General features: G+C 39.8%; 1 protein-coding gene across 13 annotated transcripts in view; it reads right to left on the minus strand.

Annotated features, from left to right (window-relative positions):
* The window catches only part of znf512b (zinc finger protein 512B), a 163,535-nt gene that overhangs the window by 66,968 nt on the left and 68,598 nt on the right, over positions 1–27,969 (minus strand). For 12 of the 13 annotated variants that reach the window (XR_008304220.1, XM_053240795.1, XM_053240794.1 and 9 more), the window contains one exon: positions 18,472–18,551. Coding sequence is in view for 8 of the 13 variants with exons in the window: in XM_053240794.1 (XP_053096769.1) it covers positions 18,472–18,551 (80 nt within the window). In the remaining 5 variants the exon portion in view is untranslated. Of the gene's footprint in view, positions 1–6,485; positions 6,629–18,471; positions 18,552–27,969 lie in introns of all 13 variants that reach the window. The other variant, XM_053240798.1, reaches the window with a different exon arrangement.

Genomic DNA, 27,969 nt, shown 5'->3' on the forward strand with positions numbered 1-27,969 from the left:
CGTGAGGGACCTATGTACCTACATAGGAATAACATTTCATGAAATGTATCAGTCAGGATTTAGGCCTTATCATAGCACAGAGACGGTGCTGGTTAAAGTGGTAAATTGCCTATTACTGGCCCCTGATCAGGGTTGTCTCCTTGCTTGTGTTGCTTGACCTTAGTGCAGCGTTTGAAACCACTGATCATACTATTTTCCTTGATAGACTAGAAAATGTTGTTGGTGTTAAGGGAAATGCACTCTCCTGACTCAGGTCTTATTTGACTGATCATTATCAGTTTGTAGATGTAAATGGTGACTTGAGAAAGGGAATTATTTATAAGTGCACTATCCAGTGTCACCTAGATGAGGATGAGTTCACTTTCAAGTCTGGTTCCTCTCAAGGTTTCTTCCTCATATCGTCTCAGGGAGTTTTTCCTTGCCACCATCGCCTCTGGCTTGCTCATTAGGGATAAATTCATAAATTTAAAATTAAAATTTATATCCTGAATTTATATACTTCTGTAAAGCTGCTTTGTGACAATGTCCACTGTTAAAAGTACTATACAAAAAAAGTGTAATTGGAAAAAATACGGGCATAGAAATCACAATGATTAAGGCTTGGCACATCAGGAAAATGGAAACTGAACGGTACTTCACAGTGAGTGGAAGTTTGGAGTCAGTTTATATAGCATGGGTGGTGATTGGAATCAGATGTGTACAATCAGAGGTCATGGGACCCTAACCCACTCAGCTGGAAGTTGTAGGCCATGTTGCAGCATGAGAAATGGAGTCTATCACCAATTCTGTTCCAATTGCCGAGCAGCCAGTTCGATTTTGACATTGAAACAAAAAGAATTAAATAATTGACTGCAAAATGGGCAGTTGTTGAGCCCACAGGACAAGTCCTTGGTATTAGATACATGTAGAACCCCAGTGTGTGAGGGTGTGGAAGATTCCAGAGGCAGGTGGAATTTTAACAGAGCTCTGGGCTCACATTTATTAAGGCTGTGTTTTTCAGCGCACTTTCAAAATTTAACGAAAAAGGACAAATCAACAGAAAAGGGTCTGTCACAGATTCATGGCTTTTGCTCCACCAAGTTCACAGTTCATCTTCATGCTCCGTGGTGTGTGTGTGTGTGTGTGTGGCAAGCTTTGCCAACTATGCCACTCCCTCTCATTACACCAGTCACTGAAAGCACAGAGAGACACATATGTAGACTGGCGGTAACAAGACACCAGTGAGAATCAGCACACATTATGTGCCGGTTCCAACCTGCATCCTTTCCGTTCACAGCTGACACTTGACCATTCCTACTGCCACAATACAATATTCTGCTCAATAAAAGGACAGGCACATACCATCAAGTCTCTGTCACTGACAAATTTGTACATGTTCCCATATTGGAAATTTAAAAGTTTAATGTGTCATAATTCTGATGTGTGTAAACTACATATACATAAACAATATAATGTGCAAAGGTCAGATGTATTGAAAGATTTTTAGGATGGAATTTATTTCCAAAGAACTGAGTTCTTTTGTGGAATTTATTTCCAAAGAATTGAGAAAGCAGATGTTCATAGCGTAAACAGTGTGGACAATCCAAAGGTCATCCTCCGTGACGAAGAAACATTTGAAGTGCACTATAAGCAATTGCAATCAGAAATGCCCCCATCTTCAGCATGTGGTATTTGAAGAATTTCCACTCTTAAGAGCTTAGTTTTTCCATGTTTGTCATAATTACTCTGTTCACATAATGCATGATATTCTTGAGGAAGTAACACAGTGTGAGTTAAAGCTGTTCTTTGACTATCTGTCAAATGTAATTTCAAAACATGATCTGTTCAGAATCTATTCCTATGTCTATGGGTAAAGAGAGAGGAAAAATCGCCCTACAAAATTTAGAGTCTTCTAATAACAGCATAGGGTTTGCACAGAATTGAGACCTGTCTCGTTAGAAGTGTTGATTTGGTGATCTAATCCCTTCAGGAAATCCAAATTGGCATTTGCTCCTACTTTTACTACAAATAATCAACATAGTGTTTTGCCCTTGTCTCACAGAAGGCCTGACTGTCTATCTAAAGCATTTGGTACATTGAATATCAAGCATCATTCTCGAGAATTTTTGCATTTGTGCAGTCGGTGGTCAAGACTGATAGAAAGATCGATCAAGGAATCTAGGGACTTCAGTTCATCATGACAGGCAAGCTCTGTGATGAAGTTTTGGTTCAGCCTACGGCGACAGGCAGCCTTAAGAGCTGGTTCATTCTATCCATTCCATCAATGTTCTGAACTCCAGGGCATATTTTGCACTCCTAGCTTTCCTTGGGTTACTGTCAGAAGTTGTTCACCGATTTCTTTTCCTTCTGGAGCATGGTCAAAGACATGGCGGAATAGCTTAATGAACCACACGTATGACAAGGTGTGCTCCCCTCCTTGGTTCTGTCGCCCAGGTTAAAGCTTTACCAATGAGAAGGTTGATGAATTGCCCACCTTTCATTGATCAGAAACTCCCTCTACTTCTCCGAACAGAGAGAGCATTGGAGTAGGAACCCCTGACACTGAGTGGGGTTACCTGTATACTTCTCAGGGCAAGCAATGAGAGGGGAACTGAGGGATAGGGTGCCACCATCTTGGTGCTGTTGGTGTAGCAGACAGCTGGGCAACCTTGACATTGAGCAGACCTATCTGGTACTGTTGCTCCATGACTAGACTGCCTTGAGCCACCATTGCCTGTTGCCAGTTGAACATTCTCGACAGTTGCAGTGAATGCTTTTATTAAAAATAAAGGCTGGCAACACAAATTTGAATCCTAATATCAGTGTCAAAATCCAGGAACATGCAAAGGGTCAGGTGATGTATAGACAGGTAATGTACAGGCAATGTACTGACAGAGGAAGAGATTAAGATCAGTTAGCAAGAAAAGGGTCAAAGCCAGTATATTCAAACATGAAACAAAGGCTTGTTATGTCAGATGGGTGAACAGAGCTGAACGAACACTTCGCAAAGTGTCGGAGTTGGGAGCATGCTTATGTAGTGGTGATTGAATCCAGGTGTGTGCAATTGAGTCCGGTAATCAGGTGAACTTGAGCATGTGAACTGGGAGTTGGAGTTCATGGTAACCATGTTGTTCCAAGTTGGAGGTTCCAGTGCTATGAACGATATCCACTGTTTGGTGTAAAATTGCAGCACTTGAGCAGTGTGAAAACACTGACTGTGTTAAAATTTCATCACTGAAAGTAGTGCAAGATACTATTGCTCAATAAAGTGTAAAATTAACTATGTATTATGGACCTATATACACACTGAGAAAGTGTTAAATTTAACATGCACAGTATTGATTCCACACTGGCAAATTTGCTGTGTAGGGACAAAGCTAGTCAATCACAAAAAGAAGCTGCCTCAAACTGCAGAAGAAACTGTGGGTACAGTGCTCCAAACAACTACACAAACTGCTAACACACTAAACTCAGGATCATGGACCCTAATAAATAGCTAATAAATAACACACTAACTAACTCAACTTATTTAACAATTATCCCATCACACTCCAATATCCCTACAGGCATTGAGTACTGTTGCTGAGTGCTGTGTTTATATCACAATGAAATGAAAGGCAAATAATTAAAGAAGTAAGCAAGAAACCCCCAGATACCTGCCTAATTTTACTGAAGTCTATCTATATTCTAAGGCTTGGTGAGGGAAGCCTTAAAAGCAAACACTTTAACCAAAATACACAGTTCTGAATGCTTACTCCCAACAGAGAATCAAGCCTTCACCCAGGATTACCTCAAAAATAATAAAGGAAAAATAACAGTGTGAACCTCAGGTTGGAACAATTTCTCAAGTCCAGCTGGAACACTCACCCTACCTAACCAAGGTGCTCAAAACAATTGCAAAATGACAAAGCAAAAACTCTGCTAAAATGGAGGTGACTGGCCCAGCAACAAACTGCAAGCCACCAAACAAACCCAAATTACAAGGTAAATTTGGGGATAATTGGACGAGCCCCGATTGCATTACAGCCCTGGCTCAAGAGAAGCAATATAAGAGTCAAGAAAACAAATTCAAATGACCAAGTTTATTTAGAGTGGGTAAACTAGGCAATCAAACAAATGAACATAACTCGGGTCCTATTGCTGCTGGTGAAGGTGTAGAGAGTGAGTGAGTGAGATGAGGTACAACCAGATCACAATCAAAATAGTACTTGCCAAAAAATAGTCATGGAGAGCCAGGTGAAATGACACACTCATGTCATGATTCATTTCAAACATTATTTCTATTCCTTTTATCATATCTTGACCTTACTTATCCACTAAGTAATTTGCTTATCATTAAAAGTCATTTTTTAAAAATTGCTATAAAAGCGGGGAGGAATCTGGGTCCGGGGTGTAGGTTTCAGTGTCCAGGGTCGCCTGGACCAGGAACCGCCACCAAGTAATCCTCCGCTAGCTGCATGGCTTTGTCCAGGGATGCAGGCCAGTAGCACTGGACCCACTTCGCAATTCCTGTTGGGAGTCAAGCACCGAAATGCTCCAGTACCACCAGCTTGATGACCCATCCTGCTTCCCTCTGCCATCCGAACAGAAGGATTGCCCTATTGACGCTGGAATACTCCAGCTGTGTCCGTGGTGGCAAATGCTGGGTGGCAAGCTTCCCCCGATAGCAAGGAGAGGATTCGCAGAGCCCATTCCTCCTCCGGTCATTCCCACGCATCTGCCGCATGCAGGATGGTGAGGGACCTGATGATCTCGCCAAGTGGGGAGGCTTCCATGGTGGTGTCGGAGTCTTCCCTGATACCGGGTTTCAGCACCACTGTAGAACTGTGTGTGAGGGTGTGGAGGAAGTCTCGGGAGGCAGGCGGAATTTTAGCTGAGCTCCTGGCTTGCATTTATTTGAACCACGCTTTTCAGCGCACTTTTAAAACTCAACAAAAACAGGACAACAACAGAAAATGGGTCCATCCCAGACTCTCAGCTTTCACTATGTCAATTTCAAGTTCATGCTCTGCTGTATGTGTGTGTGTGTACATGCATGCGTGTCTCGCAAGCTCTGCCAGCCATATCACACTGTACGTCTCTTGGCAGTTATGGGAGTCACTGAAAGCACAAAGAGAGATCAATAAGTAGACTGTTGGTAATAAGACACAGGCGAGAATCACCACATGTTACCTGCCAGTTCGACTCCCCTCCTCTCCATCCATGTGACGCTTGACCATTCCCCCGCTGCCACAAGTGTAATCCAAGAATTCTCCAGGATCTTGCCATGGGGATTCAGATGATGAACCACCATCTATGATGCAACTATCCAGCAGACTTGCCGAGTGTCATGTCTATGCTGGAATCGGTGAGGAACTCCTACTCACAGAATGCTTCCCAAACTACAACCATGGCCGCCATGAACGCCAGTTAACAGTGCACACTCTCATTGTCATGTTCACAGTCACCCAACTACTGACTACACACACCTGGACATACACACACCAAACACCACTCTGATGCGAGGTATGATTCAGTGTTTTTGTCCTACATTTTTGGATTGTGTGCTACCTGCATATCAGTAAATAACTGCATGTTTTTGCAACTTCATCTGCTTCTGCTGCATGATAGAATACTTCACCTCTTTTATGGATGCAGCAAGTATACTCGATTGGCAGCAGGCAATTGCATCTCAAGGCAGGTTAGTGGGAGAACATCAAGCACTATGCTCAGGCAGCTAAGCAGCACACTGTTCTCAGCCAGCCCCACAAGCGGCACATGCTTATCAAGCTCTGCCTCTCATCACATACCCAGAGAAATACACTGGTGATTGTGGAAACACAAAAGATTTTCTTGTTTTTTTTATGCTGACTGATTAAGTTTTTAAATTTTCATACTGATATTAGCACTATTATCAGTATGAAAATTTTTTTTTTACAGTATATACTTATTGCTGTATTTCAGATTGATATTTTGGTATGGGTGCTGTTTTTCTTATTCCCTCAGAACAGGTGTCTGACTGGGAGGCTTAGTTGCTTATCACACTGACCTTATCCAACATTCCACTCTGGAAGGATGAAAGAGGGAGCATTGTTTGGAAAAACAAATATTACGGGATGATATAAAATGCAGAAATAAAATGCTGGAGTAAATTGCTTTATAACAAATCAAAAGGTGGTTCTTTATCAGAACTAGAAAAGTAAAAAAAAAAAAAAAAAAAACTTGAATTTTTTTTTAAATAAAAAGTTTTTTTAAAAAAAAAGACAAAGTAAATTGGGATGAATTCCAAAAATGGGAACAGGCAGTAGAACATAGGTTAAAGAAAGTAGAGGGAGGATGGAAAAAGAAAGATCCAAAGGGCTTATATGCAAAAAGAAATGCACAGCTAGATAATGATTTCTTCTAAGTTCTGTATATCCCCAGGTCCCAACCACTCCACCTCCATACACAGATCCTCCTCACATAGAAGCTACTACCAGCCTGGAACCACAGACTCCACTGATCGAAAGGAAGAAAGATGAACTCACCGCAGACTAGATGCAGTTAAAGTAGACCAGGGCTGCTCTCAAGGAACAATCAGCAACATCTGCAGAAGGGGATTTCAGATCTCTCCCAGCAACCCGCACAACCCGTGTGTTGCCCGCACAAAGACGTCTCACGAAGCAGCACTCTGACAAGGATGATGAAAGAGACAGCGGAGTGAAAGAAGAAGAGATGCATTCATGACAAGGAAGTGCTGGAAGAAATGTGCAAACAATCCAGTGCTGAGTGGACTAAAATTTTCATCAGGCTTTTTGGCCTCAAATGGAGAGAGATACAAGGACAAGGGGTGAATGCTTGGAACATGAATGCAGACAGAAATCTGAACACCAGGCCCACTGGATAGGACAACATTTTGGGCAAATTCATGTAGCCTACTCTATTCAAAGGATTGGGACAAAGTAAATAACATCAAACAAAGAAGACAAATCTGTGGATGACTTTGTGGACAGACTAATCAAACTGACTGAAGATCACAGTGGAATTGACAATGAAGACAGCAGGAATAACATTCTCCTGAAGATCGCAGAACATTGCAAGAATGGCAAAACACTGGAGCAACACTTGCGGGGAAAGAAAGCCTTATTCTGAACTGGTGGACCATGCTAAACATGCTGAGAAGTGTCTGAATGACAAAATTGAGAGAAACTGAGAACCTACATAAAGCATAATTGATGTTTTACCAAGGCAGTCCACCACCACAACAAGAGGAACACTACAGCAAGAAGGGCTGGGGTGCATGGCATAGGGAACCTACACATGGACGTGGGCAAGGCCAGGGACAAGGTAGGCCCAATGATGGGACGTGTTTTATTTATGGCCAGCTAGACTGGGTGAGCAGTTAGGAGATCCACAGCAACAAAATTTTAGGAAATAAGATGAGGCAGGAGAATTGACTGGACAGTACATTAAGTTAACAGCTGAATCAAATTCAGATCCAATAATCATGCTATCAGTAAATGGCAAATTAGTTCCCTTTTTGGTAGACACAGGGGCTACATGTTTAGTCTAAAAAGAGGGAGAAATCCCAAATGTTAGTCTGAGCACTGACACAATTATAACTGTGAGAGCCTCTGGGCTACCCATAACTGAGCCATATAGCACCCATCTAACAACAAAATTGGGCCTAAGAACACTCAAACACTGTTTCCTAGTGTCAAAATACTATCCAGTTACTTAATTAGGATGAAACTTGTCAGGAATCTTTGAGATTAGTATTTCCTGCTTGTCATCTGGTTTTTCTGCTCCAAAATCCTCAATTGTTTTGTTTAACCTAAAGGGCGGACCAGAGTTCTATTCTTGGGACGTCACTGACAACTCCATTTATCAATTGCTGTTCTCAGATTTTACTACTGCCAGGTGGAAAAACCCTGACTTCCTGACTTAGTTTGTTCTCTCAAGATGGCCCAGAACACAGTTTTAAGAATTTGTGGTTTTCAGGACTATATACTGTATATACCATATTTTACAATGACACTTTCTGCAGCATGGAAGTACACTCACAACCAACATAAAATGTTCAAGGTGGAAGATAGTACACCTTATATCTCTATAGCCAAAACCTCTGGTTCATGGAAAGATGTAGGTAAATGGATGAAAGAAGTTGCATGTAAGGGCTGGATAAATGAGGGCTCTGTCATGTTTTCTTCCTGTGACGATAAGTTACCCTTAGTGTTTATATGTGCTGTGTTTGGTTTATATTATTTGTATAAATGTTTGTTTTCCTTTGTTTGTTTGCTTGAAAATGATTGTGGTTATTTTTTCTAGTCTAAGGTGCACATTAGACTGAAGAAAAGACACCAAGAGTTTTCTTTGTTTTATTTAGAGTTTATATCAATTCCCTTTTCTTACCTTTCTTCTCTGGGTTCATGGCTGAAGCATGGTTCTAGGGGTGGGGTTTAAGAGGATGTGTGGTCTTCCTGTTCCCCATTTTATGCTATCCTGAAGAATTATGGGTCATGTAGGCCTAGTCTATCAAGCCTGTGTGAGTAGGGGGGTCATTGTTTTATTTTGTGTTTATTTTGAATATAGTTTATGAAGATGTATGGTTTTATTATTTCTGGTATTTGTTTTTTGGTAATATTGATGTGAACATTTATTTTGAATTTTAGTGTCAACTGTTAAGGTTATTTTTATATTTATTTATGTATATATGATTTCCCTATGAGTACCCTATGCATGTGAATTGGTTTGACCCCTGAGATAGAAAGGGTGCATTTTGTCTGTTTGAAGGCAGTTCTGGAGAGGCCTCTCCGTGAGGAGGCTCAGAGTTAATGGGATTTTTTTGTTTTGTTGATTTTTGTTTGTGAATGCAAGTTTTGGAGTCAATAAATATTTTATATTGAATGCAAGCAGTGTCTCCTGCCTTTTGCTCTGGTCATGTCTCCACACTTCCAAAATGAAGGTGTATAAGATTCCATTCTTTGTTCAGAGTGCAGTCACACACTCCAGATATGACATATGGGTAAAGCTTGACTTCTCTAATCCTGGTGATGTTAATATGTCTGAATTTGTTGCTAATATTCCTGAATGTTTACGGGCCAAAGATGGTTTTGATATTGGTAAAATGAGTGGAGTGCTCCCAGTCCAAGTGACACCTAAATCCATTCACAGACCATGCAAAACACAATATCCCATGTCTTGAGACGCTGAGAAGACATGGGGAAGATCATTGACTCGCTGCTAGAAAAAGAGCTATTGTTCCATGTCAATATTCTCCAGTGAATTCACCCCTTCTAGCAGTCCGAAAAAAGAATGGTAAATTTTGTCGTGTTCAGGACCTTAAAATGGTAAATGCAGCTGTACATCCACCACCCCAATTGTGCAAAACCTCTCAACAATTTTGCCCACATACCAGCTGGTTCAGATAGGTTCTCACTAGTTGACTTTGCAAATATGCTCTTTTCTATTCCTGTAGCAGCTGAAAGCCAATATTGGTTTGCATTCATGTTTAAGAACAAAAGGTATACCTGGACAGTAATGCCACATGGCTTTACTGATTCTCCTAATATTTTCTCCACCCAATTACAGCATAATCTAGTAGCATTCGTGCCCCCCTAAGGGAGCACCCTGATTAGCTATGTTATGAGTTGATGCTGTCCAGCACTACAAAATAGATTTGTGAAACAGACACTGAAACTTTACTTCAATTCTTGGTAGAAAATGGGCACAAATGTGCTAAGCACAAGCTGCAGCTCATAAAACAAATTAAATACTTAGGTCATTTGATTTCAGCTGAAGGACACCAGCTTATTATTCTAAATGTTTGGATCCAGTCATGCGTGGTCACCCTCCCTGTGTGCGTTCTCTCGCTGCCACAGCTGAAGCCAGGCTGAGTTCATCTGATTTAGTTGCCATGCATGAATTACACATCTGTGTACCCAGTGATGTGAATAAGATCATTACTTCCATATGTACCATGCATCTCTCTAGTGCCAAATTATTGACCTTCCAAAACATCATAATACATCACTCTAACATGCAAAATCCAGCTACTCTTTTTCCTAGCTCTGAGGATGGCATTCCTCACGACAGTTTGACTATTTTGGATGTTATTTCTAAACCACGACCTAACCTGTCTGAACAGCCTTACCTGAATGCAGATATGGTTTTGTTTGTTGATGGTTCTAGCCTAAGACTTGATGATGGCATACCCTCTACTGCATATACTGTGGTCACTGAATATTCTGTGGTTGAAGCTCATTTGCCCAGCTTGCTTTCTGCTCAGACTGCTGAAATCGTTACATTGACAAGGGTGTGTATAACCACAGCTCGTTCCAGTGACTCACATGTATTACAGATGTTGCAAGACACTGATCTCTCTCTCTCTCAGATAAAAATGATCTTCCTGTTTTACAGCAGTCTGCTACAGAGGCAGAACTCACTGATTGGTGAGCACACTGCACATCTGATCCACACACTGGTACTTGGAATTTACAAACAGTGCAGACCTGCCATTCCTAAATCTGTTTTTCCATTCTTTGCTAATGTGTCTAAGGGTGTTGACTAAACTAAATAGCTTAACCTATTCAATAGACACTGGGATGCACCTGGATTTTCAACATTTACAAAAAAAAAATTGTGAAAAATGCATCCCTTGCCTACAAATGAACATTGGTTTCAAACAAAACTCCCAGAGCAGAGTTCTCACCCAGCTCCTGAATCAGTGTTTGAACATTGATTAATTTTATCAAATTAATCCCAGCACAGGGATACAGTTACTGGTTGGTAATAGTGGACATATTTTCTAAATAGTCAAATCAATTCAATTTTATTTGTATAGCACTGTTAACAATGGACATTGTCACAAAGCAGCTTCACAGAAATAAATACATTTAGGATTTAAATTGTAAATGTATGAATTTATCCTTAACGAGCAAGCCAGAGGTGATAGTGGCAAGAAAAAACTCCCTAATCTGATATGAGGAAGAAAGCTTGAGAGGAACTACACTCAAAAGGTGACAGCAAATAGTGCAATTATAAATAAATCCATTCTATAACTGTGTACTACATGGACAAATAGTGCAATTGTGTAACCAGGAAATTGATTACAGTTTTGACATCAAGTCTGTTTTGTTGAAACTATCCACCGTCCACTGATGGAGACCTGAGTGCAAAACTGCTCGCGGCAACTGCAGCCCCAAAGCCACCACAGCAATCGCAGTCCCAAGCCATCACAGTACAACTGCCCGTATGAACCGCAGTCCAAAGCCATCTCCACGGTCCCCAAGCGGCACCATCCCCAGCAATCCCAATGATCTTCAGGCCGTCCATGTGGGGCCACCCCCAACAGCAGCAAGCGATCTCCAACCAATGAGAACTCCAACCAGAAGTACACCATCAGGATGGATCAGGCAGGTCCGGAGAGCAGAAGAGGTCAGAAGGGGTCAGAATCAGACCCAGATTTCCTCAGATAATGGATCACATTTTGTAAACAGAGCCATAACCCATTGAGCTGGAAACACACATTCTGCTTACCATCCACAATCTGGTGGTGCTGTGGAATGGTTAAACCAGACCATCAAATAGAAATTGGCTAAAGTCCTCATGGATACTGGGTTACATTGGGTTCAGGCTTTACCCCTAGTGCTAATGTACATCAGGGGCAGGGCAAATCTGCAAACAAACCTTAGCCCATATGAGGTTCTCACTACCTATGAGAATGACAGAAACATGGCCTTATAGATTCCACTCAGCAGAGGGCTCCCTTCAACAGGTGGACAACAGTATGATTAAGTATATGGCTGGTTTGTGCAGAAATGTTCAGTCTGTGCGCTCACAGGTACCAGCAGCATTGCTTCCAGCCACAGGCAAAAGACTGCATCATCTGGAAATTGGCAACTGGTTGGTAGTGAAGGACATCAAGAGGAAGGTTTGGATCCTAACCACTCTCTCCACTGTCCACGTGGCTGAAAGGGAAATGTGGATTCATTGCTACCACTGCAGAAAGGTACAGAAATATATAAGAAAACTATAATCTTTTCTACATGAACATGAAAGACGGTGTTAAAGAGAAAGGGTACATAGGCTCTTGTCATATCAGCTAGATAGTGTGTAAGACGCACTCTGGGGGTGAGTGAGAATGGCACACCTGTGTGTTTTCTTAACCATTTTTTGGTGTATTTTTAAATTGGGAGATTATAAAACAGTACATAAGGCTCTGAAGGACTGTGGTGGAAACACTGCTTGCACTTTTTTTCCTTTACAAATTGCTCTCAATTTTACTGAAGGTTAAGGGAATTGTTGGATATGTCATGCAATTTATTCAAATTGGGTAAACCAGTCCCTTATCTATTGTGTCAGCCTCGGGATGAATAAGAACCATGAAAATTGCTTACTCTCTTTAAATACTCACAAATTTTGAAACTGGGTGAAATGATGCAGGCTAACTGAACAGAGGGGTTCAACCGTTCTACCCTTCTATGTAGATATCCATATAATCTCTATCTGTTCGATTCTCCCCTACTGGCAGCCTGACTTAAAGGAATATTCTGAACCTCCTAGAAGAGATGATGTCTGTGTATGTTCATCTATGGGTAATTCTAGTTTGGGCAAATCATCTTGCTTATCTTACAGCCACCTTGGACAGGACCGCAACAGGTAAATACATATGGAATGGGTACCATCTAGTAGACCTATTCACCACTAAAGCTGCACAGTTGGATGGGGCCTCTTCCCTTCTGGAGGGGTGATAATAGCTCTCCAAAAAATTAACTACTTAACCTATGCTCTACAGAACCTAGCCAACACCACTGCATGACCTCACAGCAGTTAGAAAAGTGGTAATCCAAAACTGTATTGTATTAGACATTCTCACAGCGAAAGAAGGTGGCATGTGTAAGATTTTGATACTTGTTGCTGCTTCCACATACCTTACCATAACAACAATATAACCTCACATTTGCGCAGTATAGCGCCAAATCCCCCTCCTGATGATTGGAACCCATTTGCTTGGTTAAAGAACTGGTTTGGTTCTTGAATGTCTTGGATAGTATCATTATTACCATTATTATCATCTTATTATTACTTATTTGCTGTGTACCATGTTTATGTTTTCAAATGTATTTTCAACATATGCTAGAATCTATAGTTAGAACTCAATATATTCAGTTAGCTCAAGATGATGAAGGGCATTACACTAATGAAGACAACCCTGACTTATTTCTCTACACCAGGGATTACAATCCCCAGGGGGATCATGTTTAAGATTTTGCCTTCTGGTGAGGTTTTCATGATCAGTGTGTGGAGAGATCCTTCCCATTACACCCACCAAAGCTGTGTAAATATTTCCACATGAGATTTTCATGTGTGGACATGGATGTTTCCAAAGGGTGGAATGTGGAAACCTAAAAGAGTTTCATGTTTTGTTTATGCTGATTAAGTTTTTATAATGATAGTAGCATTATTTTGATCAATGCAGTGTGTTGATGTATACTTATTACTGTAATTCAGATTGGAACAGAGTGTTCTGTTTTTTGATATGGGAGCTATTTTTTTTCCACTCCATCAGAACAATTGTCTGAATGGGAGGCTTAGTTGATTATCACACTGACCACACTGACCACTACCACTCTGGAAGGAACAAAGAGGGAGCATTGTGTTAATTTGGAAAAACAATTATTATGGGATGATATAAAATGCAGAAATAAAATGCTGGAGTAAATTGCTGTATAACAAATCAAAAGGTGTTTTTTTTTATCAGCCATCCAATGAAAACAGCTGTATGCAAATGTGTAAGCAATATGCATGCTATATTTTCCTACTGTGAACTTGAAGCACTCCAAGGTAGACAAGGTATTGGTATTTTCTAAAGAGTGGCTTCCTGGGCTCATGATAAATTAAGCTTAATAAAAAATATTTCCTTGAGCATTTCTGAATCCTTGTTAGTGAAAGAATTAGCTTTTAATCAATTTCTGTTACATGATCCAGTAAGGGTTTCTTTTACAATGTTCCCTGTATTTTATAGAGCAGGAGGGAGTTTCTGAGCGAAGCAACATGGGCACAGCACTCACCTGGGCAATGGCTGTTTGGTCTCAAGGAGATGAGTCTGTCTCATCTTATGAATGCTTTCAATGAGTGTTTGATCAGTCCCCCATGGTAAAAGAAATTAGGGAGAATCTTTTTTGTGGAGAAGAAAATGAGTGGACTCAGGCCATGCACTGACTATCAGGGATTAAATTAAGTTACCATTATGTACTGTTTCCACTGGTTCCATCGGCCCTAGAGCAACTCAGAGAGGCACACGTATTCACCAAGTTGAACTTGCGAAGTGAATATAAACTCAACAGCATCAGAGAGAGCGATGAATGGAAAACAGCCTTTAGCACCGCCTCTAGTGGTGCTAAAGTCTTATGGCCTTCAGTGTTCCAGTGCCTCATTAACAATGTCCATCGAGACATGTTGAGCAAGTTTATGATCACCTACAACAATGATCTATTAATCTATTCCCAAACTCTAGAGACTCACGTTGACTATGCCAAACAAGTGCTAAAAAGACTGCTACAGAACCAGCTGTATATTAAAGGTGAAATGTGAGTTCCACAAGTCTAAAATTTAATTCCTGGGTTATCAGTGCTGAGAGGGTCCTTATGGAGACAAACAAGGTAACCGCCATCAGAGAATGGCCCACACCCATCACAGTGAAGAACCTTCCTCAGCTTTGCAAATTTCTTTCAACAATTCCCCTGCAACTTCAGGCTCATAGTAGCATCCCCCACTTCACTAACAAGAATTGATGAAGTGAACTACAATTTGGAATTGCTCCACCTAGCTACAACCACTAGCACCCAATGTTCCACCTACAACACTCCCAGCACCTTTCAACATTGAGGAGCAAACAGCTTACATCGTCAAGCAGATCCTTGACTCACATCGTAAGACGGGTAATCTCCAGTACCTCATTGACATGGAGGGTTATGGCCCAGAAGAACGATGCTGGGTGCCCACTCCAATGCAAAGTATCATTTAGTGTTTTTGTTTCTAACACGCCAAGCCTTATTCACAGTGTTTGGATATTACTTTGGATATTATATACTCTCCACCAGCTACCTGACTCCATCACATGCTACCTGCTGGTTCAACCCGCCTCCTCTCCGTCTGCAGCTGATGCTTGACCACACCCCCCTGCTGCCACAGCTGGGTATCATATGCAGTCAAGGAGGCCTGACAAGGCTATGAGTAAAAAATCCCCGGAGCAGTGATTGATTGTCAATGCTCAGATCATCAGCAGAAAATCAGCTCAAAATCTGCTTGAAGAAATGGGTTGGTTAGCGATTTTCACTCATATATGTACATATATATATATATATATATATATATATATATATATATATATATATATATATATATATACATTTAATAGGTCTGAACAGCTGCTCTTGGTTTGAGCCCTGAGTTTCGCCTGTGAAGACTTGTTGTTAAAAAGGATAAACCAACATGAAGACCAGAGAGCTGTCTATGGGAGAAAAGCAAGCCATTTTGAAGCTGAGAAAAGAGGGAAAATCCATCAGAGCCATTGCAAAAGCATTACAACAATTTGGAATGTCCTGAAAAAGAAAGAAACCACTGGTATACTAACAGCCACACATCAAACAGGTTGGCCAAGTTAAAAAACAGAAGTTGATGAAAGAAACATTGAAACAAAGAGATGTGAAGGAAAAACTCACCAACAACCTCCAAAGGAGTAGAAGTAAGCCACAAAATTTCTGGAACCAAGACCTCTGCCAAAGCTATGGTAAGGCCAAAGTCAGGCTCAATAATCTTTATTGATGATGTAACTCATGACGGTAGCTGCAGAATGAATTCAGAAGTCCACAGAAACATTCGGTCTGCCAATTTACAGAGAAATGCATCCAATCTAACTGGGAGGAAATTCATCATGCAGCAAGACAATGACCCAAAACACACTGCCAGCACAACAAAGGACTTCATCAGGGGATAAGGTTTTAGACTGGCCAAATCAATCACCAGACCTTAACTCAATTCAGCAAGCATTTCACCTCCTGAAGACGAGACTAATGGGAAAAACCCTCCAAAACAAACAACACACACACACAGACACACAAACACACATGTCCCAATTGAATCTCTTCTTTTGTTATCTGCTCCATTTCCTTTCTTGAGTTTGCACACCTGTTTTGTATTTCCCTGTTAGTCACCCTATTGAAGTTCCGTGTTTTCCCTCTTTGGTAGTTGGAGCATTATGCTGATGTCTGTATTTGCTTGCATGTTAGATTTTGGTGACTGTCTGCACTGTGAATAGCTTTTGGTTTCTAGTTTTCCTTGCCTTGCTGTGTCTAGCATTAGGTTAGCCCTTTGTTTTTTTAGTTTTTGGTTCTTTCCAGGTCCTAGTTTGTGCCTCAATTGTGTTTTTCATTAAAGAATTTCTGCATTTGCATCCACCTCCCTGGACTCTCATTGGCCCCCACATGACAGGCCCCCCTTTTCCAGTATATTTCCAAAAGTCTAATTTTATTTACTTAATTATATTTCTTTGTTATTATTTTCTTTATTATTCTCTATTGTAGCACCCATGAGAGTGCTAAAACCAAGAATCTGCAAGGAACCTTGTGCATATGATAAAGTTATTTGAATCTTCGTATCTTCACTATGGAAATAAATTTCTTTTTTATTGTTATTATTTCATGTTATTATACTAATATGTACTGTTAATTTGTACTGTTAATTGATAAATAGATTAATAATACATATTCTATGCATTTAAGACTTACTAAACTTTGCAAAACTTTGCAGAAAAAAATTCCCATTTAATTACTGATGGCAAACTCGCAAATAATCAAATCCTCGAACGTTAAACTCACAAATGTAGAGGGTCGACTGTATTACTTATTAACAAGTGCTTTATGGGGCCAGGTCTTACCCCTTGATATCACTAATAATGATATTTAATTCCATAAATATTTGGGAACTTCAGCCAGCAGCCTATACTTCACTTTAACAACTGTTAAATTCCTCTATTAACTGAGCCATCATATGGGCCTACCCCACCCTAAAGAGATTACTAGATACTAGCATGGAACTTTACACAGATAAAGCAAACACCACAAACTTCCTAGTAAACACATCAGTGGCGTGAGGTGGTGTTTTAAAATGAGGAGGCAGTATGTATATATATACATTACATAAAAAAGAAAGAACAAATATAATTCTATTTTGTATTTTATTATTATTATTTTATTTTATTTAATATTTTTAATACTAATTATACATTTCATAGTGTTTTTATGCATTTTTACATTTATTCCAAAATAATAACTAAAGTAACAATTATTGCAGTAACAATTTGAATAATATTTTGGAAACACTTTACAATAAGGTTTCATTAGTTAACATTAGTTAACTACTTTAGTTAACATGAACTTAGAATGAACAATACTTCTACAGCATTTTTTAATCTTATTTAATATTATTTTCAACATTTATTAACGCATTATTAAAATCAAACGTGTTTGCTAACATTAGTTAATGCACTGTGAACTAACAAGAACTCACAATGAACAACTGTATTTTTATTAACTAACGTTAACAAAGATTAATAAATACTGTAATAAATGTTCATTGTTTGTTGATGTTAGTTAACACATTAACTAATGTTAACAAATGACACCTTATTGTAAAGTGTTACTAATATTTTTTTATTTGTGAACTGATGTTCAGCTATTCTTTTTAACAGTCAACTTATTTACGGGTCATCGTCATAAAAGCTCTGTAAACACAAACACAGTCACGAAGATATATCTTTCATTTCATCAAGCTGAATGCTCACTAAAAACTAACAGTCATCACGCCATTTCAAGTTTTCATTTTTGACGTGACACAAAGCAGTGATATCTAAGCGGGTGAGTTGTTTACTTACTTTATAATTAGTCAGTAACGCCATCATTTTGTCCATTCAGGCCGAGAGCTCGCACGAAAACAAGAGGCAGGATTTATCGAACGAACCTATCACATCCAATCATAACCGATCATATCCAATTATAGCGCGATGGAGGCATTGCCTCCTCTCACGTGACTTCCCCCATTCATTCTCAATTATCCCCCACTAAACCCACGACACGTTATGGGGTCTCTGTTATAAGTCAATGGGCTGAGGGGAGGCAAGCCTCCGCTGTAACTTTACCTGCGCGTGTCGCTGTTGGACAGTGTTACTTTATAAAAACGAGTGACTTTTATACTTTTAATGTCAATATTTGCGTCGTTTTATTTTTGCAATATCGATTATTTTCTCATCCAATTTTTTGAGGAGACACTGCCTCTGTTGCCTCCTCGGAGGAAACGCCCCTGAAACACATACTTGTCCAAGACTTTTCTCAAAAAAAGAGCTGGAAGGAAAAGACATTGACTTATCCGTGTAATACCCAATAAAAAAAAGCAGTTCCATCTGTTTTTGCTGAAATGATACCCTGAAGCTGTGAGAATTAAAAATAAGTAGCATTTCTTATTGTTTGGACTCACAGGGATTGTGCAAAGGTCCGGCACCTCCACATGGCAGTGCCCTTTCTTCTTGTTGTCTGTTCTCTCATTGCAGGAGGGACCTGAGGGAGAGTACACATTGGAATAGTAAGTTTCCCTTTAAGGAAAAAAGTATAGGACAGTTTATTCCAGTGCAATGGAAAAAAAACCCACAATTCACTTTTCTCCTTTCTACTGTTTTTGAATGTAACACAGCTTGATGATTTTTCAGAAATCTCTAGGGGCTCAGGGACAGCAGGTTTTTTCTGAATTGGAGTGATAACTCGCCATGTCAAATAAACATAAAAATACTCATAGATTAGAAGATGATACATGATAGACCACTGATTGACCAAACCAATAACACAACTCCTCACATCCCAAGCACTGCTTAAATTTCATTACTTATTCAGCGCTAATGCGACTCAAACATATTTGTATTGAGAAAGAACACTTTAAGCACTAAAGGTGTGACATCATAGATTGTGCCATCAAATTCCTTTGGTGCTCACATACCTTTGCACTAAAAAAAATCAGTGGCAGTAATTATATTTAAAAACTTCAAAATTCTCCAGGACAATCCTGAGGTAGCTTCCCTTTTTAAGGAACCTCCTCTCATCTCCTACATTTTAGGACATGTTTCTCAGGAATGAATTAGATGATCAGCCTAATGGAACCTGCAGCACTCCTGCATGCAACCATTCTAGATGTTCCATATGAAAAATTATTAATATAGCCACTAAAATCACAGGCCCTAAATCATCACTCCTCATGCATCACTGCAGGCATTGTTTATTGTCGTTGCGCTAAGAGATCAGCTGTATATTGGAGAAACCAGGACAAGACTTTTATTGAGCACATATATACCATCAGAATTTCTCCTTAATATCTAAAATATATGTTTGCTATGTCATTACGGGTTATTGTGTGTAGATTAAAGGGGGAAAAAATTTCATTTTAAATTAAATATATATCACATTAAAATGTGCAAAAACTGAAGATTTTTTCCCCAATGTCTATCCTAAGAAATACAATACCCACTACTACAGTTCAGTACAATCCAATATATGTGAGTGAAGCAGAAAAAAATGTTAGCAGCTATATTTGTAGAATCTGCATGCTCAATGAAGAAATAGACCATCTAAAAACCGAATTGAAACATGGACAGTGTGCTGACCATGATCTCCTTTTCAAATGCCATGGCTTCATCCACCAGATTAATTCGGACATTTTTCTGCTTATAGAAAATAGTAAAAACAAGAAACTTGCTGCTCTCAAGAGTACTTATATACACAACTATACAAAAATATAGTTACCTGCCCTTGCAATATTCACCTGCCTTTGCAAGTCATCAAAATGTTGTCACCTTTTCCAGAGATACAGAATCGCCTTTTACAGAGTGATTTATGTTATCCAAAGGCTTTAATATATACCAGACCCATCCCCAATGAATTCACTGCAATTAACAGTAAAGATTTTTTCATCGTTCCTGCTCATTTTAGTAGAAATAGCCATAATACACAATCCAGATTTCCTGAAGTTAAGGCTAACCCTGTTAACTCTAAATATAACTAAATCTTCCTGGACACCTTTAATTATTTTTCAATTTCCAGTTGTACATTGGAGAAACCAAGAGGAGACTAGCTGACCATTTTGTGGAGCACACTTGAACCATAAGAATAAAGTATTTCTCATTTCCACTGGCATTAAACTTCAACAGTGATCTCATCTGCACTCTCAAAGCTTTGGAACCCCATGGAATGAATGTCATATTTTGACAACAGCTGTTGCATCCTCAACCATTTTGAATATCTAATGGTTAATCAACCTCTTACAACATCGGCGCACTATGCTTGGACTTCTGACAAAAGGCTTAATTAGTACTATGCTTAATTTTTACTACATTCACCATTTGTACAGAAGTAAACTGCAGATACTTCCTGGATTCTTCTTCAGAATTACATTTCTTTTGCTGCAAATTTACCGTCATGACTATAGCCAAGCAACTAACATCTCAGTGCAAAAGGAGGATTGTGCAACTTTAGTGAATCATGTCTTCATGGACCCCGCTTTGTGCACAGACGCTTTGACATGCTGGAACATGTTTGGCCTTGATCCCTTCGTTCCAGTGAAGGGCTAATTCTAATGCTACAGCATACAAAGAAATTGTATAGATTTGTGTGCTTTGTGGCAACAGTTTGGGGAATTCCCACATAAGGACATGTGAGTGTGATGGCATCCACAATGTAAATTTGTGTGTGTGCATGTGCGTGCGTGTGTGTATACTATGGGGTCCAAAAGTCTGAGACCACAGGTCAAAATGATTCTATTTTGCATTCTTTTCTAATCTAATACAACAATTCTCATTACAAATTATAATATTACTGACAACAACTTTGAAAAGTTGAAAGAGTGAAAAGTAGACTCTGAAATATTGACATGAATTTCAGAGTTTCTTAGTACTTGGTATGTCCTCTTTTTGCTTTAATGACAGTGTGCACTTGGGCTGGCATGGATATCACAAATTTGTTATATTAAAAGGGGACCAAAAATAGTGCAGAATATTCAAGATGTTGAACATTTACTTTCTTTGCTTAAAATATTTCAAAATTCTAAAACATTCTGTTTATTATCAATTTAAATGAAAAAAAAAAAAACCCAGATTTTCAATGTGACCTCAAAGGGGACTTGCCACCTGGCAAGTAATTTAGAGCTAGATGTGTGAGGACTCCTCCCAGTGGAAACTGCCTTAGTTGGGAGCAGCTATTATAGAGCTGTTGCCTCTTCTGAGCCTGGAGCAAACACTCCTATGATAAGTGAGTGTGTAGCTTTGTTCCCAGGTTCAGAATGTACTAAACATCATTTATTATTTATTGTGTGCTGGACCATCCTCACAGTTTTCTATAATTGTGTTCAACATACGCCAGAGCTTCCACCCATACAACATCCATCCATTTTCTGTACCGCTTATCCTACACAGGGTCTCAGGGAGCCTGGAGCCTATCCCGGGGATTCGGGGCATAAGGCAGGGGATGGGGTGCCAACCCATTGCAGGGCACAACTGCAATTTAAAGATGCCAATCAGCCTACAGTGCATGTCTTTGGATTGGGGGAGGAAATTGGTGTACCCGGAGGAAACCCCTGAAGCATGGGGAGAACATGCAAACTCCGGGCACACAGGGCAGAAGAGGGAATCGAACCCCCAACTCCGGAGGTGTGAGGCTACAGTGCTAACCACTAAGCCCCCATACAATATCTAAAATTGGGAAAATACTACTGTGGCTTCCACAATGGCTTCCATTTATCCCAAATGCAACTATCCTCATGCACAAACTCATAAATCATGTTATTAAGTGTCTCATTGAATCTCTCCACTAACCCATCGATTTGAGGGTGATGTTATTTGGTTTGCTTTAATTCTCCACCATTCATTAAGTTTGCATATTGTATGTATGGTAAATGATTTAATTTCATATCTTTATTAATATGTTAATAATTTATCCATTAGTTAATTCTTTAATATTAGTTAATCCTTCATTATTTTCTGTAGTTACACATTTATGTTGGTAATCAGTCTAGGACATTTGCTTCTTGTTATTTAGGCTTGTGTGTGAGAAAGCAGGAGGCCTGATTTAAGGCATAGAGGGAGGCCTACTCCATCTGATTTAAGACACCCGTGAGAAATGAAGTTGCGGTCATGTCTTCCTATGCATGATGAATATAATAGGCCTGGGACCTTGAAGAAATAAAGGAATTCTCGCAGTCCTAGTGTTATATTAGACTTTCACCGTATTTCCTTTCCTGTTAATCGTATAGTCATTTATTGTAATTCATGTTAATTTTATCTTTGTTTGACCAATAAGCATGAAGTCCTTTGTCTACCAGGAAACACTAGACCTGTATATTGAACTATTTAATTGCATGTAACACTTTGGTCTTTGGAGATCCTCTCCCTGGCCATGATGACAATAAACCTATTACTTTGAGTCTTTGTGAGTTTAACTATTTATTTGGCTTCAGAAGGTAATATCTTCCACCACATAACGAGCAGCACTCCCAATATCGCACTCAGCAGGTGTTTCAGCTTCATTCTTGGGGGCCCACTGTGAGTACCTGGAGGAAACCCCCGAAGCATGGGAAGAACATGCAAACTCCACACACACAGGGCAGATGCAGCATTTGAACCCCCAACCCAGGAGGTGCAAGGCAAATGTGCTAACCACTAAGAAACCATGCCCCCCTTCTATTGCATTCCTTTCTGTCATCTTTCCTCTGTGGTGAGAACTAGACATCAAGCTAAGTATAAAGTATAAGGTAAAGACGTGAGCTCAGAATAGCAGAAGAGCATCCTTTGCGTAAGGACATTCCTGACCCTTTGTGGGCTAAATCACAGTATGACTTTGTCTGTGTGAAAAATGCTAAACTATTAGATATACATCCAAAGTCATCCTTTTGACCATTTCGAGCTGGCTGTATGAAAAATGCTAAACCATTAGATATACATCCAAAGTCAACGTCTTGCGATCAGAAAATCAAACTTTTGCTGGCATCTCGTGCAAGACTTAAGGGGAGTAAATTCTGCTGTACATCCGACAGCTCCAATTGTTCCAAATCCCTCTAATATTTTGTCAAATATGCCTTCAAATTCCAACTTTTTCTCTGTTATCAATTTGGCAAATTAATTTTTCAATATCCCTGTGCACAAGGACAGCCAGTATTGGTTTGCTTTGACAATTTAAGGACAAAAGCTATCAGTGGTGTTTTATGCTGCAGGGTTTCTGTAACTCTCCAACTTTTTTCTCTCAAGAGCTTCGAAAAAATTTAGAATCATTTCAGCCACCAGGTGGCAGCACTCTCATAATTTATATAGATGATGTGCTCCTTTGTTCTGAGACTAGGGAACAATGTGAAATGGACACCAAAACGCTGTTAACGTTCTTAGCTGAGAATGGCCATAAATGTTCCAAATCTAAACTGCAGTTGGTCCAACCTAAAGTAAAATATTTTGGACATGTCCTAACACCTGAAGGGTGACAAAGTGACTCAGATAGGATTGCTAACATTCTCAATTCACCAAAGCCCACAACAAAATGACAGATGATCAGTTGGCTCGGCATGCTTAATTATTGCCAACCTTGGATTATTGATTTCGCAACAATTTTCCAGCCGTTACAAGCCATAATTTGGCATTGAATGACCATTTCCAATGGTCAGCAGAGGCCGGCACTGCTTTTGAACTACTAAAAACAGTCCACTCCATGTCTGAATAATCCAAATTATAATGAAAATAATAGGTTCAAGTCTGCTGTATTGACACAAACCACGGAGAAAAAACAAGCCTGTTGCATATTATTGTAAGCATTTAGATCCAGTGATTTGAGATCACCCTCCATGTGTGAGATCATTGGCAGCTATGGCCGAAGCCATCCTGTCTAGTTCTGATGTTGTAGCAGTGCACAAATTTCTGTACCACATCGGTGTTGACTATTTGACTGTTTTGGACATTATATCTAAACCACGTTCAGACTTAACTGGTCAACCTGACCTGAATGCTGACTTTGTGTTTTATGCGGACAGGTGATTCTTGTGGCTAGCAGATGGTACTCTTTCTACTGCATATGCAATTGTTGGTGATTTTGGTGTGGTTGAGTCTTACAAACTCCTTCACATCTCTCAGCACAAGCAGCTAAATTATTTGCATTCACGAGAGCATTCAGAGGGCCATTCTCTCACCGTCTACACTGATAGCACTTATGGGTTCTCTGTTACAGGCAAACTTTGGAAACACAGAGGTTTTTTGACATCTTCAGAAAAACCAACCACTCATTCCACATTGATTTCCAATTTATTGGATGCAATTACACTCCTGTCTTTTTTGCTGTTTGTAAATGTATGGCTCACACTAATAACTCCTGTTTCTGTAGGTAACGCCCATGCTGATTCAGTGGTGAAGGACACAGCATTGCATGCTTTCCTACCAGCACTGCAGATGTCCAAGTCCACAGATCCCAACCATGTTATCTGTGATCTTTTTCGCTGACTAACCCTGACAATCTCGTTAAATTACAGCAATGTGCAATGGCTAAAGAACTGCAATGTTGGAAATCTAACTGTGTTAAAGATACCTCCACAGGTTCTTGGTGTGATTCTGATAGACATCCAGTACTTCCATCTACGTGCTTTCCCTTTTTGGCAAAATTGATGCGTGGGTCAGACCATGTATCAAAGGAGGGCATGCTGGCAGAATTTGGTTTGCACCTGACTTCTCAGTATCTGCTGACCATTTTTGCAGATCCTTTGTAATTTGTATTTGGCAAACATAGGTAAAAGACCACAGGGAGTACAATTAGCACATCCCACTTCAGACTTTCCATTTAAACATATGTTGGATTTCATGGAATTGACACCCTGTCAGAGTTATTGATAGTGTCTAACTGTGATTGATATGTTCAGTAAATACCCAGAATGTTTGCCATGTAGGAAACAGGATGCATAAGCCATAGCAAAGAGTTTGCTCAGGGAATTGATCCCTCAATCTGGCGTCCTGCAGGGGCAGTAGAACATTTGAATGAGACCATTAAGCAAAAATTATCAAAGGTAACAGCAGACACAGGTCTAAACTGGGTGCAAGCACTGCCAACTGTCTTTGTGTATATCAGGGGCAGACAAAACTGCCAAACAGGATTAAGCCCAATAGAAGTAGTGTGTGGTTTTGCACTTCGGATTCCTATCCTTTCTTCTTATAGGCATGGTGAAGGGTCTCTGCAGCAAATAGATGACTGCATGATAAAATACAAGTGGATTGTGCAAAGCTTGCAGTCTAGCCGTTCACAGGTCAAGGCAGCATTGCCAACAGGTGCTGAGGGTCCTCTACACTCTCTAAAGGTTGATGACTGGATTGTGGTCAAGAGTCATCGCAGGAAGGTGTGGCATAAATCAAGGTGGGACTGAGCCTGGCAAGTGATGCTGACAACCACGTCTGCTGTTTGTGATGCTGAGAGAGTGACATGGATTCATGCCTCACACTGCAGGAAGGTTGCTCCATCTTGTGTAACCGAAAACAATGAGTGAAAGCTCAAGAGCGTTCCCGCACTGAGGGGAACCAACAAGGGAGTAAAGCGCAAGAGCATCCCCGAACCGAGGGGGACCAACATTGCAGCTAAAAAAGAAGAATTTGTCTACCTAAATTTCACTGCATATCCATATGTATTATTTTCCTTGCTCATTTGTTTGATGTTCCTATGAACTGTTAGACTGAATATTATAATTGTAGCAGGAAAAAGAATAAGTTAACCAATACATCTAAATGCAGACCAATTTCAATTCTATTTAATTGGTTTAATAAATTATTTTTAGTTTCCTTTCCTATGCCACGAAGAAATCATGGTAAAAAGGGGCAAAAACAAAGATTGAACATACAGGACCAGTTGATATCATTGTTTAACATCTTTTGCAAACAAGGTGGGACCTAGCCCAGAATTTAGAATACAAACACAGACCAAATAAGTATGAAATTAAATGTGTGGATATGTCCAAAAGAGGGAATATGCTAAATTTATATATATATATATATTATATATATATATATATATATATATATATAGGTCCATAAATATTGGGACAGTGACACAGTTTTGGTAATTTTGCCTCTGTACACCACCACAGTGGATTTGAAATGAAGCAGTCAAGATGTGACTGAAGCGTAGACTTTCAGCTTTAATTCAAGGGGTTTAACAAAAATATTGCATTAACCGTTTAGGAATTCCTCCATTTTCACAGGCTCAAAGTAATGGGACAAACTAATATAATCATAAATATTAGGAATATTTTTATTACTTGGAGGTAAATCCTTTGCAGTCAATGACTACCTGAAGTCTGGACCCCATGGACATCACCAAATGCTGAGTTTCCTCCCTTGAGATGATTTGCCAGGTCTTTACTGCAGCCATCTTCAGTTGCTGCTTGTTTGTGGGTCATTCTGCCTTCAGATTTGTCTTCAGTAAGTGAAAAGCAGCTCAGTTGGGTTGAGGTCAGGTGACTGACTCGGCCATTTAAGAACATTTAATTTCCAAGCTCTTGGGCTGCTTTCACAGTATGTTTTGGGTTGTTATCCATCTGTACTGTGAAGCGCTGTCCTATCAGTTTTGCAGCATTTGACTGAATCTGAGCAGAAAGTATAGCTCTGTACACTTCAGAATTCATCCTGCTACTTCTATCAACAGCCACATTATCAATAAACCCCAGTGACCCAGTTCCATTGGCAGCCAAACATGCCCATGCCATAACACTGCCTCCACATGTTTGACGGATGATGTGGTATGCTTTGGATCATGAGCCCTTCCTTTCCTTCTCCATACTTTTCTCTTCCCATCATTCTGGTACAAGTTAATCTTGCATCAGAACTGGTCAGGCTTTTTTTAGAGGTTTTTAGCAAAGTCTAATCTGGCCTTTGTGTTCTTGAGTGTTACCAGCGGTTTGCATCTTGAGGTAAACCGTCTGTATTTACATTCATGAAGGTGGCTCTTGATTGTAGACTTTGACAATGATAGGCCTACCTCCTCCAGAGTGTTCCTGACTTGGCTAGATGTTGTGAAGGGGTTGTTCTTCAATAAGAAAAGAATTCTGCAATCATCCACTTTAGTTGTTTTCTGTGGTCTCCCAGGCCTTTTGGTGTTGCTGAGCTCACCAGTGCATTCCTTCTTTTTAAGAATGTACCAAATTGTTGATTTGGCCCTCCTAAAGTTTCTGCTATCTCTCTGATAGGTCTGTTTTGTTTTTTCAGCCTAGCGATGGCCTCCTTCACTTGCATCAACACCTCTTTGGACGGCATATTGAGAGTTCCCATGAACAGCTACCAAATGCAAATTCAACACTTGGAATCAGCTCCAGACCTTTTATCTCCTTAATTTATCATGATATAAGGAGGAAACAGGCCACAGCTGGCCATGAAACTGCTTATCAGTCAATTGTCCCATTACTTTTGAGCCTGTGAAAATGGAGGAACTCTGTAAAAAATGGCTGTAATTCCTAAATGGTTAATGCAATATTTTTGTTAAACCCCTTGAATTAAAGCTGAAAGTCTACGCTTCAGTCACATCTTGACTGCTTCATTTCAAATCCACTGTGGTGGTGTACAGAGGCAAAATTACCAAAACTGTGTCACTGTCCCAATATTTATGGACCTGACTGTGTATATATATATATATATATATATATATATATACACTATATTACCAAAAGTATTCGGTCACCTGCCTTGACTCACATATGAACTTAAGTGCCATCCCATTCCTAACCCATAGGGTTCAATATGATGTCGGTCCACCTTTTGCAGCTATTACAGCTTCAACTCTTCTGGGAAGGCTGTCCACAAGGTTGAGGAGTGTGTTTATAGGAATTTTTGACCATTCTTCCAAAAGCGCATTGGTGAGGTCACACACTGATGTTGGTCGAGAAGGCCTGGCTCTCAGTCTCCGCTCTAATTCATCCCAAAGGTGTTCT

Source organism: Pangasianodon hypophthalmus, chromosome 16, assembly GCF_027358585.1.
Source record: "Pangasianodon hypophthalmus isolate fPanHyp1 chromosome 16, fPanHyp1.pri, whole genome shotgun sequence".
Classification (NCBI taxonomy): Eukaryota; Metazoa; Chordata; class Actinopteri; order Siluriformes; family Pangasiidae; genus Pangasianodon; species Pangasianodon hypophthalmus.